Source organism: Pinus tabuliformis, chromosome 4_1, assembly GCF_031772625.1.
Source record: "Pinus tabuliformis cultivar Carrire ecotype Pingquan chromosome 4_1, CPIR1, whole genome shotgun sequence".
Taxonomy (NCBI): domain Eukaryota; kingdom Viridiplantae; phylum Streptophyta; class Pinopsida; order Pinales; family Pinaceae; genus Pinus; species Pinus tabuliformis.
The window spans coordinates 314,710,093-314,722,943 of NC_142303.1; the positions used below are offsets into that span (position 1 = coordinate 314,710,093).

At 35.1% G+C, this 12,851-nt stretch overlaps 1 protein-coding gene across 1 annotated transcript; it reads left to right on the forward strand.

Annotated features, from left to right (window-relative positions):
- The first annotated feature begins 6,119 nt into the window (after positions 1–6,119).
- LOC149175554 (protein LURP-one-related 5-like) lies at positions 6,120–9,899 on the forward strand. The gene is made up of 4 exons (XM_089421165.1): positions 6,120–6,234; positions 8,821–9,065; positions 9,332–9,424; positions 9,538–9,899. Exons 1-3 carry the CDS (start codon positions 6,120–6,122, stop codon positions 9,419–9,421), a joined length of 450 nt encoding a protein of 149 aa, XP_089277291.1. The 3' UTR covers positions 9,422–9,424; positions 9,538–9,899.
- Positions 9,900–12,851: the final 2,952 nt, after the last annotated feature.

Genomic DNA, 12,851 nt, shown 5'->3' on the forward strand with positions numbered 1-12,851 from the left:
ACTTTGAGGAGTGTAAAAGTAATATTTTCCTTATTGGAAAAGTCATGAACTAAAAAATATCCTTCCAATAGATTTAACAATCTATTTATGGTGTGTGCATCTATCGAGCTTTCAAATATGGGAATTTCAAAGTTAACTTGTACCTTAAAAGGAGTGGCACCTCCGTAATGGTTGTTGGGGGAAGATGCATCGCCTATGGGTAGTCGTCGAAGGATCTGGGAAAAGTTATCCATCGTGGCATTTCTTTGTCGCTCGAGGGCTTCCTCGAGAAATATTTTGGAAGGTTATCCTGCCCCCTTGTCTTTCTTATATTTTGCCATGGGAGATCATTGCGATTTTCGAGGATGGTCTTGCAAAGGTTCAACCAGTTCAAGCCCTAACTCCTTATACCCTGACCTCATTGGGGACATGCAAAGAAAAATAGAGAAAGAGTAGACCGCTATGATACCACTCATTCGGGCACATGTAGGAATGCAAAAAAATAGAGAAATACACATAAACACAAAGATGTAGCAGAAATAAAAAATTATTTCATTAAATATCAAAGAACTAAAATATTATTACATACAGAAATTGAAATAAACTAACTTGGGTGATGGTAGCTTATCTTTGAGAAGAGATGTGGCAACTACATGCCTATGAATTGTTTTAAAATCAGGCTCAAGAGCCTTTTTCTTATTGAACAACAAGGGAAAATTTTAAACAACCAAAACCCTAACCCCAGGAGATGGAATGCCAACAGTTTGAGGGCCCCGTTAGGGTTAGTTGGGCAACCAACTTCCTGAGGTCATAACTTGTTCATATTATCTTTGTTTGGTGTGTGTGATACCTCATTTCTCAAAACCCTTTCCTATATGTATTGTGTTAATCAGAGAATAGAGATGAAATACATATGCTTTCTTAAGCATGAGCACACCCTACAAGTGTATAGTCTATCCCTCTTCCCGACTGAATCACTCTAGCCAATACTTAGCCAATTTTTAAGCCCTACAAGCTCCTATTTCCTTGTGTTGTTCCTCCATGAAATTAGCCCCTATTATTTAGGAATGTCCCTCTATTGAATTACACAATTCCTATAGGTCCTTCCTTTGACTGTATGCACCACCTGTACACATGGGAATATGCTATAACTGATAATACACTCCGTTGGAATATCCATCTCAACTAGATAACTCGAATCTCTACATGCAACAATTATTTTGGGTTGATTGATCAGTTAACTAGTTGATCACTGAGTGTGGTTGAGTTCCACTTCCATAACTTGACCTCCACTAGTTCTTTTGACAGTTAGAACTAGTTTAACTGATAATAATTCAAACTAACTGAAATAGATTGCTACAAATTAGCAATCAATCATAATAAACTGAACTCAAGCTTCCCCAACTCGAATTAATTGATTTAATTGAGTGACAAGTGCCATGCCACCTCAGTTAACTACCTCCAAGATTTCTGCTGAAATAGAAATTCAAATTTTGACTAGTTTGACCAAAGCAAAGTCAAACTGAGATTTTCCTAGTTCATTTTCAATAATATTTGTAGAAGCAATTGGTGGTTGAATTCACTTATAAATTCTTCCACCTCCTTGTTAATATCATTGTTTATCATGGAAGCCAAATTGTTGTACTTACTTTCCATAACCATTGTAGGTCATATGGCTCAAGTGATTTTAGTCACACTATAGGTTCAACATGTTGTAGTTACGAAGGCTTTCTTTATAATGTTGAAGAGTCATCATTTATCGTTAATACATAAATACATATTGGACAAATGCAGAGGAAGCTCATTGTGTGGAGCTCCACACAATGAATTTAGCTCATTATGAAGAGCTCCACACTCCCACACAATGAACTTCCTCCTCACTATTGAATTTCCAAAAATATATATAAACCACATGTAAAGATTTCCCATAACGTAAGGAAACACCATTATTATTTTTGGGATAGGAGCTACAAAGGATTTCCAAAGAAATCTCATTGTGCAGGAGTGCGGAGCTCTGCACAATGAGTTACGACCACATTTTCTATTACAAAATTCCACCACCATGTGACATGAATCAATGGATTTTCACCAGATGTGCTACACATTGAATAATATGAGTTATTGGAATTATTTTTTGGCTTTAAATGTTCCGTGCAATTTTTTTCTTTTCAATATGTGGATATCAATGTTAATAATCATGGAACACATTTATACTGATTGGATACTTGGGTGCATAATCCAGAATCCTACAATTTTCAATTCACCTCTTCTTGCATTATCATTCTCAATTTCATGTGTTGTGATCTAGACAATTTCACAATTAAAATAAGGCATGTGTAGACTGCAATATAACATTTGACAATTGGGTGAGAAAGTTTAAAGTTAGGTGGCAATAATTTTAAAACTATATTTAACATCAATAAGATCAGAAGAAAAATGTCAATACGATACAATTATAGTGAGAGTAGAAAGCTATTTTATGTCAAAGTATAACATAGATGTTGTTACACGTGGGTGTGTTTCCTGATTTTATTTTCCAAACCTAAAAATTATGGGTGGCGCAATTTCAAAGATTGTAGGTGGATACTAACTTTTGAATTAAATCTAATACATGATTATACAAAGTGATGTAAGATTTGTTGGTTTGTTTGTCCTTCTAGATTGTAGAGGAAGCTCATTATACAAGTGTGTGGAGTTCTGAATTTTCGCATAAGAGCTCTGCACTCCCACTCAATGAGCTTCCTTCACACATTATTTACATCATTTTAATATTATTTTTATGACATTATGGAAAACTTTTGCATTATACTTAGATACTTCTAGAATTCTCAAGATGCAATGTTGTCATAGTCGCATTTATTTTGACCACATACTTGGGGTCACCAAGTAATTATGTCATGTCACTAAAATCAATTTTTAGCAAGGAATGCAATACAAAATTTTAAGTAGCATTTTTTCATTTCGATAAAATCCACTTATACCTTCCAGATCGATAGCTTGTTGCAGGGTCTTAATCATAGTAAATAGAGCACACCTTTGGGTTTAAAGTAGCGGGGAAAAATGCAGTCTTGCTTCAAAGACCCTCTTTTTATTTTACCGGAAAAAATTTGGTGGGGGGTTTGTTTTCTTTTGTTTCCCAACGATTCAACTAACCACTAAACAGTGAAATGAACACTAAACAAATCAATTTTATATTGAATAAAAACTTGTTACTATACAACCCAGCTTGGCTATCCCACTCAAATATGCTTGCTTTCATCCAGTTTCATGCAGCTCCATAAATTTCTATTGCTTTGGACTATTTGCTCTCTTTGTCTATTAAACTTTGCTTCTAGTTCAACCATGTTCATCTACCATTCAAATCAGAATTGGAATTTATTACTTTCGACACTCGCAAATTCTCAATATCTTGGAGTAGAAGTGCTACGATCGAGGATTCAACTAAGAAATGGATGTGAAGTGAGGGGCTTACTATAGAGATTTCACTGTGCAGATGAAGTTTCCTCCACACAGTGAAAGCTTCGCACAAGGAACGCTCTACACAAGGAATCTCAACACAATGAAACATAACAATATTAATTGGATAATTGTTCAACATCATCCCATCTCTCCCCGCTGACGTAAAGGACCTTCAACCGCATTAGTTTTTGCATCATTGTGCAGAAAAGTAACATAATAATGTTATTGTCAGTGTTAGAGAACTCACCAATGGAATGATCACTCACGAAAATAGTTTTTTTTTTTTTTTTTTTAATTGTGAGGCAATGACATGTACCGAAAATAAAATTACCTCCACCAGGGGAATTATGTCCCATCAGAGCTCGCTTAGTCAATTGAAAATTAGAAATAAGATTTTTAGAAAATTAGGAAATCATTTTTAATTTACGGGAAAATATAAATATTCGACATTTTATCGAAACATGTTTTTCTTCTTTTCATCTTATTAGTAGAAATAATTTGTATGAAAATCAAAGTTGCAATCATCCTTTGTCAAAATATTGGCAAGACGAAATTATATATGTTGCTAAAGTCAATTGGCAAGTAACATATTTTATAAATTCAACAAGAAAATCAATATTTGTCATGCCTATAATTGAATTGCAACTAGCATAAGAAATTCAATAACATCTTGAAAAAATAGTAAAATTTCAAATGCCAATGATAGAAGAGTACTATAAAAATGAGTGCATATGGATGAGTGAAGTTGATGAGAAGGAATCATTGATGCACAAATTATCATATAAAAAGTTGAGTTCCTTAAGAAGAGGAATTCAAGCTAACGGTTCATAGAGACCTTATTATTGTAGTGGATATTTCAATATGTAAATCTTACTAAGTCGACTCATAAATTATAACAATAATAATTTAATTTTGAGATCATGGCCATGCCAAACACCAAATTGGTGTATGAGATCGCTTTGTTTGTAGGATAAGGAACCAGTATCTACTCAGCAATTTGGCTACTAAAGTATATAGAGGTATACATTCTCTACTAAAATCTTTCAGATGTTAACCCTAGATTAGATAGTGTCAAATTTAATTTAAAAAACTCTTATATTAGTATATGTATGTAAGAATTTATTTTCTCCTTTTATATTTTAGGATGATGATAGTTATTAATATTTACTAAATTAATTTTAGCTTATTTAACATTATAAAAGGTAAAAAATCACATATTTTTTCTATATTATTCTTACCTATTTTAAACAATCGATCTTAAATTATATTATATTTTTTGAGTTAAAGATTTAAGATAGTTAATATTGTAAAAAATATTGAAATTGAAATTTAATGTGGATGTCTACATGATACTATAAGAGAAAGGGACTGTCTCTTTCAACCCTTTTACTGTCGCACATATGACAATTCTATCGATCAATGACATTTAGAAATTTCCAAATGCCATTTTTCAATATGAGGTTTGTAAGAATTTATTGTTTTAGCAATGTTAGTCTTTTCTCTGGTAGTTAAAATAGAGAGAGAAGTTTCTTATATTCTAATTCTTTATCACACCACAATTTCTCCTTAAATTTAAAAGTAATGATATTTTTAATATTATCATTATTGTATACAATACCCTCTTCCTTAATTCTCAAATGATTTAGCCAAGAAACGACATATTATGCCACTGTTGCTTGTGTCATAAGTGGTTTTATCTAGATTTTGAAGCCATCTTAGGAAGCCTCTTTTCTCCCTTATTTTTTATTATATTCCCCCAAGTTACGAGGATAAGGGAGCACAAGAGTATGGAAATGTGCAATGGGGACATGTGGGAACACCCCAGAATTTTAGGGAAATTCAAGGGGGATTAGGGGATGTTGAGGTCCCTAGAATAGAGGTCATCATATATGCATTACAAAAATAAGAATACTAATGATAAGATCCCTGCAATAACTACCCATCCCATACAAATTCAACATTGTGCAATCCAATGTAAACATTGTAATCATATCTATCTTGAAATCTTGAAAATTATTAAGTTTGTTGAATTATGAATCGGGATCTCAAATTCTACTTTGTCCATCTGAAGTTTTATGAGATTTGAACCACTTCAAACATCCTAAGATAATGGTAATGTTAAGCATTTTAGTAACCTTTTATATCCATTTATTTTAAGAATTTAATATTCCCTTTAATTACCAAGGTTATCTGCTTCTCAAAGCTCTATTGCATATCTTTTTTCTATCTTCATGGGTTTTTACATAAAAACATATGGGACGGGATGTCTAGGAATCCTACTTCTAGGGGAAGGGGATGCCCAAATGTCTCCATTTTGGGGAAATATATCCCACACACTAAGGAAACACTTCCCCATGTGTTTCCCCAAGTTTCCTGCAAACGGAGATGCGGGAAAAATGTTTCCCCATTTGTCACCCAATCCTTAGAGCATGGGAAATATGGGGAGCGCAACTATCACCCAAAGGGATGTCTACCCATGCAACACCAGTTCTTATACATTAACCATCTAGCCATAAACCTACTCTCAATGGGGAAAATACTCATTTCTATGAGGGGGGTAGGAAGGTGTATTACCTTTAACGTTAAAGTTACAAGTCATAAAATGCTTTTTGAATTTACTTTATCTTTCTCCATGATTCTATAGATATGTTGAACCTCAACTCATAACCACATATGATAATATGAGTAGCAAGAATCTCAAAGTGTTGGTTGTGGAGCCCAATTATCTTCTTGATTTAGAGGTAACGCCACATTGGACCCCAGTTCGCAATGTGGTGGCAACGCTGCCCGTAAAATGTATGTTGTAATGGGGGTCTAGGGGTAGCGGCTGTAATCTTTTGGATCCCCCCCCCCTTGCGGGGGATCGAGGGTAGCACCCCCGAAGCTAAATATAGATGTAAAATTGCCTTGTAAAATGTTGTAATTCTGTAGTCAATCCGGGTCATTGATTAGACAGAGATATGACAGTAGAAGTTATGTTTAATTTAGGGTTTTTTTCCCTATAAGGCAACCCCTCGCTATATATGAGGGAATTGCATTGTGTTTATGTAGATTTGTATTCTGAGCGAGAAAGAGAGAGGAGATTGTGTGAGGGCGAAGAGAGAATTACAGCGGATCTGTTGTAGGTTGTATCTCTTCAGTTTGTTGGATAATACAAGGGAAGGACTGGCTGTTTCTCTGTGGACGTAGCCCAAATTGGGTGAACCACGTATATCTGTGTCTCTCTTGTTTTATGTGTTTTTTGTGTTTATATTTCTGCAATATATTTTAGGTGTTCCATTGCTCTGTAATATATAATTTTCGAACACAAAGAAGAGATTCTTCTTATCCCAAAGAAAAAGGTATATTGATTTGTCACTATTTTCAAGATCATAATAAGCTTTCAAATTTCCATTTATCATATTCTTATGCTATAATTGTTGTTTTTTAGGTTAATATGGGCCTTATATAGGGCTTAACAATAGTTCCACTAGAGCTCATGATGAAGATTAATTTTGAGATATTTGTATAAAGTCACTTCCTTCAAAATGTTGTTTTCATAGATAAAATTAACATAATTAATCTTTTTAGATTTGATTGTCATAACCTTTGTTTTGTTAGTGTGAACAATTATACCTACCAAAGTTGGAATAGTTGAGAATTTTTGTCATTTATTGATGTAATAGGGACATTTTGTTATTTTAGTAATATCATCATCATGAAGAAGAATGATGATGACTATTTAGACTAAACTCTTGTCGACACAACCTTCTTCCAAACATCTATTTAACTTGTCAACATATAATGACAAAAGAGTTAGGGGGCAAGGGACAACCTTGCTTAACTCCTATATTACAATCAATTTATTATGACCAACAATCCATCTTCCTAAACATGGCAATAATAAGTGGAGTCTAAATGTACTACATTTTAACCATTTTACCCAAATTCCATGATACAATTGTTGGTGAAATTACAATTTTCCCTTGTTTAAATTACATTGTTTAGGGAAAACATGGATTTAGTGTAACAAAAACCTTGTAAGATACCTTGATTGTATAACTCAATAAATCAAACATGAAATTCCAAATGTGGAGAAAAACTTACTAGAAAAAACGCAAAAAAAATGGAAACTACATTGATAATAACAACTTTTGATCATAAAAATTTTTTAAAAGCACATCAAACATGAAATTCCAAATGTGGAGAAAAACTTACTAGAAAATATGCGAAAAAAAAAAAAAAAAAAAAAAAAGAGAGAGAAAAAGAGAAAGAAAGAAAAGAAACTACATTGATAATAACAACTTACAACATGAACTTTTGATCATTAAAAATTTAAGAAGGCACATCTATTATTTCTGTAAAATTATTAGTATTTTTATATTAAATTATTTGTTAAAAAAAAAAAAAATTCTTATTACTACTAATGTCCGTGCATTCCAATTTCAAACTTATCGAGGAGATATGATTTAGATGTGCAAACACGTTTTTTGCTTTTTTTTAATAAAAAAAAAAAGGAGGCGGCCTGCTTTTTATTATTATAAAAACACGTCTTCGAAGTGCAAGATTAATAATGAAGTGCAAGATTATTTTAATTTTAAGATGGGGAGAGGCATTCATAATATTTTACAAGTTACGACAACTAATAAGCGTGCAACTAGTATAAGCTTGTTTATATATGTGCAACTAGTATAACTTGACCTGTATATAGATATTTCTAGGTGCATTCATATTGTTTAAAGATTTTTTATAATTCTTAGGTTCATTAAGGCCAAGGGGGAAGATCTGATTTCATCGTAACATTTTAAAATCTTACAAGGGAGCTTCATATTTACAGGCCACAGTCTATATTTTTCTTGTCGTTTAGATGATGTAAGAGGGTGACGAGACTTATCTAATGGATAAATGATAATTTTATTGCTGTGTTGGACCTGCATTCGCATTAATTAAATACAAAAGAATAAGCAAACTGTCATTCGCTTTGGCCTACCCAAGGATAGGGGACTCATCTTGACCCAGGGTTAACATTATTTTAACTAAGGTTACTGTTATTGGAAAGTTTCAATCGCAGGACTGTAGGCCAATAAATAGAGCCTTCATTGTTGTATTAAAATTTATGTTCTGATGAATAAATCTGAAAGGAGTGCCGGAATTCTTTCAAAGTTCCTTTCGTCGTGCATAGTATGTGTTTTATTAAATTAGGTTTCAAATTACTGATAGCTTAAATTTTCACAGATTTATTAACTAGACATGTTTAGTGAATTTGCTAATTTGTTTTGAATGGTTTATTATTTAATTTGAGTATTTTAAATAAAAATATATAATCAGTAAATTGAGAAAGATATCACTGTGATTACATTATCTGGGATTTTGTTTTGTTGGTGCGTCCTCGGGTGCATCCAGGCGTTACGTGTCCCTCGGCCACCGTAGTTTCAGTTTCGACTTGCCATGATGATCATTTTTGTGAAGTACACCCTCCTTCCACCTTCACCGTTTGGAAGAGCTCTCTCTTCCTTGATGGAAAAGGATTCACAGTATTTGATTCATCTGGAAATCTGGTCTTCAGAGTTGATGATTACTCAACTCAGGCCAAACACCTCTCTCTCATGGATGCTGCAGGAAACATTCTTCTCACCCTGTCCCATAAGGTATTATTATTTTCAGTTGAGCTAAATTGGATTTCAAATTTAGAAAATATTTTGAAATTTAATAGAGACGAGCAAAGTTAATTGTTTAAACTCTTTTATTATTTTCTTAGCAAAATTAATTGTTCTAACTCTTTTACTACTTCGGCACAACTTCGGCAGAAACCTGAAATATTTCCTGAAATAAAAATAACCTACCCTTTTCAACACGTTTTATTGATTTTACTTATGTTGATTAATTTTGATTTTGATTTTGATTGTGCGTTTAGCGGAGGTTGAGTTTTAACCAGCGATGGGATGCATTCAGAGGAGATGGCGATGGCTGTGAGAAGCCAGCGTTTACAGTTAGACTCCTTTGACAAGTGATAATTTTTCCTTCACTCAATTAGATATTCAATTTCTTATTGAAATTTTATTCTATTTCGTTGCTAGGGTTTGCTCATCTCGATTTTTCCTTTTTCGTGGAATAACGCAGGTTTCCTTCCTTTAATACAACACAATAAAGAAGGACGAGGCGTTTCTAGCAATGCTAGTTTTGAGTATGGGCTCCATTCCATCTTAGACTAGGTTTCTTGTACCCTTTTTGAATTCACGAAAGTGTTAATGATAGGTACTACTCTAAGTTATGTCATCCACTGTGATCACGGGTCTTTTCTCTCCCATTTTTTGTGTTTAGAAATTTGATACAGGGGTTTACTCAAGGGATCGTTTTGGTCGTCATCTGCAGAGTTCCTTCTTCACGTATTTAACGGGTCCCCTTCTAAAAATTCGTGTGGCCTTCATAGTTTACTAACTTGGTTTCTATTTTCTTGAAATAGATATCGACTGATGGTTGCTTCTGGCCTTCCACTTACTGAGTTAGAGGGTTTCATGTTTTCCCAAGTGCTAGCTTCTCTTACAAGATTTCATTCTCCCCTTTCAGGTGCAGGCTGTCTAACCTCATTTCTGATAGGATTTACTATAGGGAAAGCCCTTGCATGGGTGTCCTTAATTTCTAGAGTTGTGAATGGTTCCTCGGTTGTTGGTTTTGTTGATAACAACTAGGGTTAACTTTTATCATGTAATATTTTAAACAGTATTAACGGTTTAGTTCTGTCAATGATACTTTAGTAAAGAAAAATACCTTAGTAAAGAAAAGAACGTGTCTCGGTTTTCTCATAATGACAATTGGCTCCTACACAAATTTAGATCAATTTTCTACCCATAACTTTATTGTCCTAGTGTTTTTCCTTATGTTTTGTCACTGTGCTTTTAGCTACATGGTATATGAAATATATAAACTATTTTATGCATGGGGTTATGTTTCGTCTAAAAATGTAATTCATAAATTCCCTCTTGTCTCTTTTTGGTAATTAATTTGAATGAGGATCGTGAACATAGATACAGTTATTAGCTACTTGTTCCTATGTATTTTCACAACCCAACGTTTTAAGAGACTTATACTCAACTATAAAAGTTTTTAAGAGAATTATACTCGACTATAAAAGTTTAAATCTATGTTTAATACTTATGTCAATTATTACCCGGATGCGGATGAATTCTCAGAAAATTAATGGTGAGGCGATGGATTGATAGCACTCGGCCTAGCTAGATGGTGGCCAGCGCACCATCCCAGGCTCAGTTATGGCACCTGCAAACTCACTTCAGGCGAGAGCAGGCCAGCTTGCAGGAAATCTTTAATGCTCGCTCCGGCTGAGAAATGAAGGATGTTCGATTTAACATGGAGCCCATCAACCCATCTTTTTGCCCTCTGTCCTTCAGCATTTGCCCGCTCCAAGCAGGAAACCCCTGCAGCAGAACTGTTACAGGAAAACGTTGTTGGCTTCTCTACTATCTGACCTTTGGCAATGGGTTCCATTATTCCCATTCCAAGCACTGCCCTTTGAACCCAATCCAGAAGCCCTCTGTGCATTCTATGTTTTCCTTCCAAACCCCCAATTCTCCTGAGCTTCTCTCCCGCTGTAGCGCGATGGTTCGTCACTGCATGCGAAGTCACAGAGGAGGTGACCGAGGTGGTAGCGCTCGCTCTCAGGCTGTGCATAATGATGCTCCGCCACCACCACCTGTTTCTCTGCCCTCTTCTCAGCCGAGCTCTCCCCCTCCTAGTCCACCCCGTAGACAATATCCTCACTCTGTCTTCCATTCTAATCATTTCAGGTTCCAGAGTGACCTCAACCGGCCCATAATTTCAGCTAATGTCACTATCATCTTCACTGAAGAAGAACAACAACACAGTGCTCCTCAGGACATTTGCAGAATGGAAGTTCATCTAGGCTCTGAGCAGCTCTCGTCGGATGAAGGCAGGGCAGCCAAGCGTGGCGGTCAGAATGTTGAAGGTGATATCGCAGGCGACACTCGGCATCCAGGTGGCAGCACTCATGGAGTCACAGTTTCGATGGCTTTTGTTGGCAGCTTGAGCGACATTTCTCAGGCAACGGAAACTCCAGGTGGCAGTGCTCATGGTGCCACAACTCCAATGGCCATTGTTGGCAACTCGAGCGGTATCCCTCAGGCAATGGATCTTCTAGGTGGCAGGGTGAATAGCGACGTGGCGAAGGAAGGCGAGATTTGGTAGGGGAACGCGTGTCCAGTTGTCAAGGAGGCTCCTAACCAAAACATCCCAATGTAATGCCATGTGGCCTCCCAAGTGCCACCTCAGTGTTTTGTTGCTGACTGGTCAGGTCCTGTTGTCTGTGGTTTTGTTTCTCGCTCTCTGGTTAGGCAATTCTGTCTTGTTTCTCAACTGTTTTAGATGGTGACATCTCAAGACTTCATTTTAGTTTTGTTGCCGCTCTCCCGGTCTTTTGTATGGTTTTTTGTAAGTTTAAACTAGTTTCCCCAAATATGGGGCAGTTATGATTCCCAGAAAGAACTTAGTTGTTCTCGGCTGAGACTGCAGCCTCATTGTAATTTTATTTTTCCTTCCTTTTAATAGAATTAGCTTTTACAGAGAAAAAAAAAATACTTATGTCAATTATTTGAATTTTCATAAGAATGAATGGTTCTTTTATTTAGTTATGTTTCCTAGCTTTTGTCTTTTTTTTCCTTGCCATTAAATTGATATTTTCACTTATAGAATCCTCTTAGAAGGGATTTGTGCTTTTCGTATATATGTCTGTGTGCGTTTGTGTCTGTGTGTATTTTTTTAAAGTATATTAATAGAAAATTAATTCCAGGCTGGCTAGCCCTCTGTAATGGTACTTCTCTCATTTACAAAATAATACCAAATAGCGGGTTGTTCTAAGCTAGCTACCTCTCTCATTTACAAAATAATACCAAATGGCGTTACAAAATAATACCAAGTAGCGGATTGATCTAGGCTAGCTACTTCTCTCATTTAGAAAATAATACCAAATGGCGGGTTGTTCTAGGCTAGCTAGCCTAGATGGCTCTGACCTGGAACTAACTGTAATGCATAATTCTTTGGTTTGACTAGAAAATACAATCGTACTTACTTTGCACAGAGTTATATTTTACAGTTATCTACTGCATAAACATACATAAAACATATGGAAACCTAGCAGGAAATGAAAAACAACTTAGAAAAATAAGTACACATACCAATTTTGATCTTTTATATTAGGTTAGCCAGCCATACAATTCACATAAGTAGTTTACAATAATAGTTTCAAGAAGAAATTTTAAGAATGATTTAATATGCAAAAATACTTTGCTAGTGTACACAAAACTACTTATCTATTCCACATTAGTTATATGGGCATGAGGAATCACTAGGTAAGGGAGAATGCTCCTCCCAACCATCGAGCATGATGTTCCACTTGAGCTCCT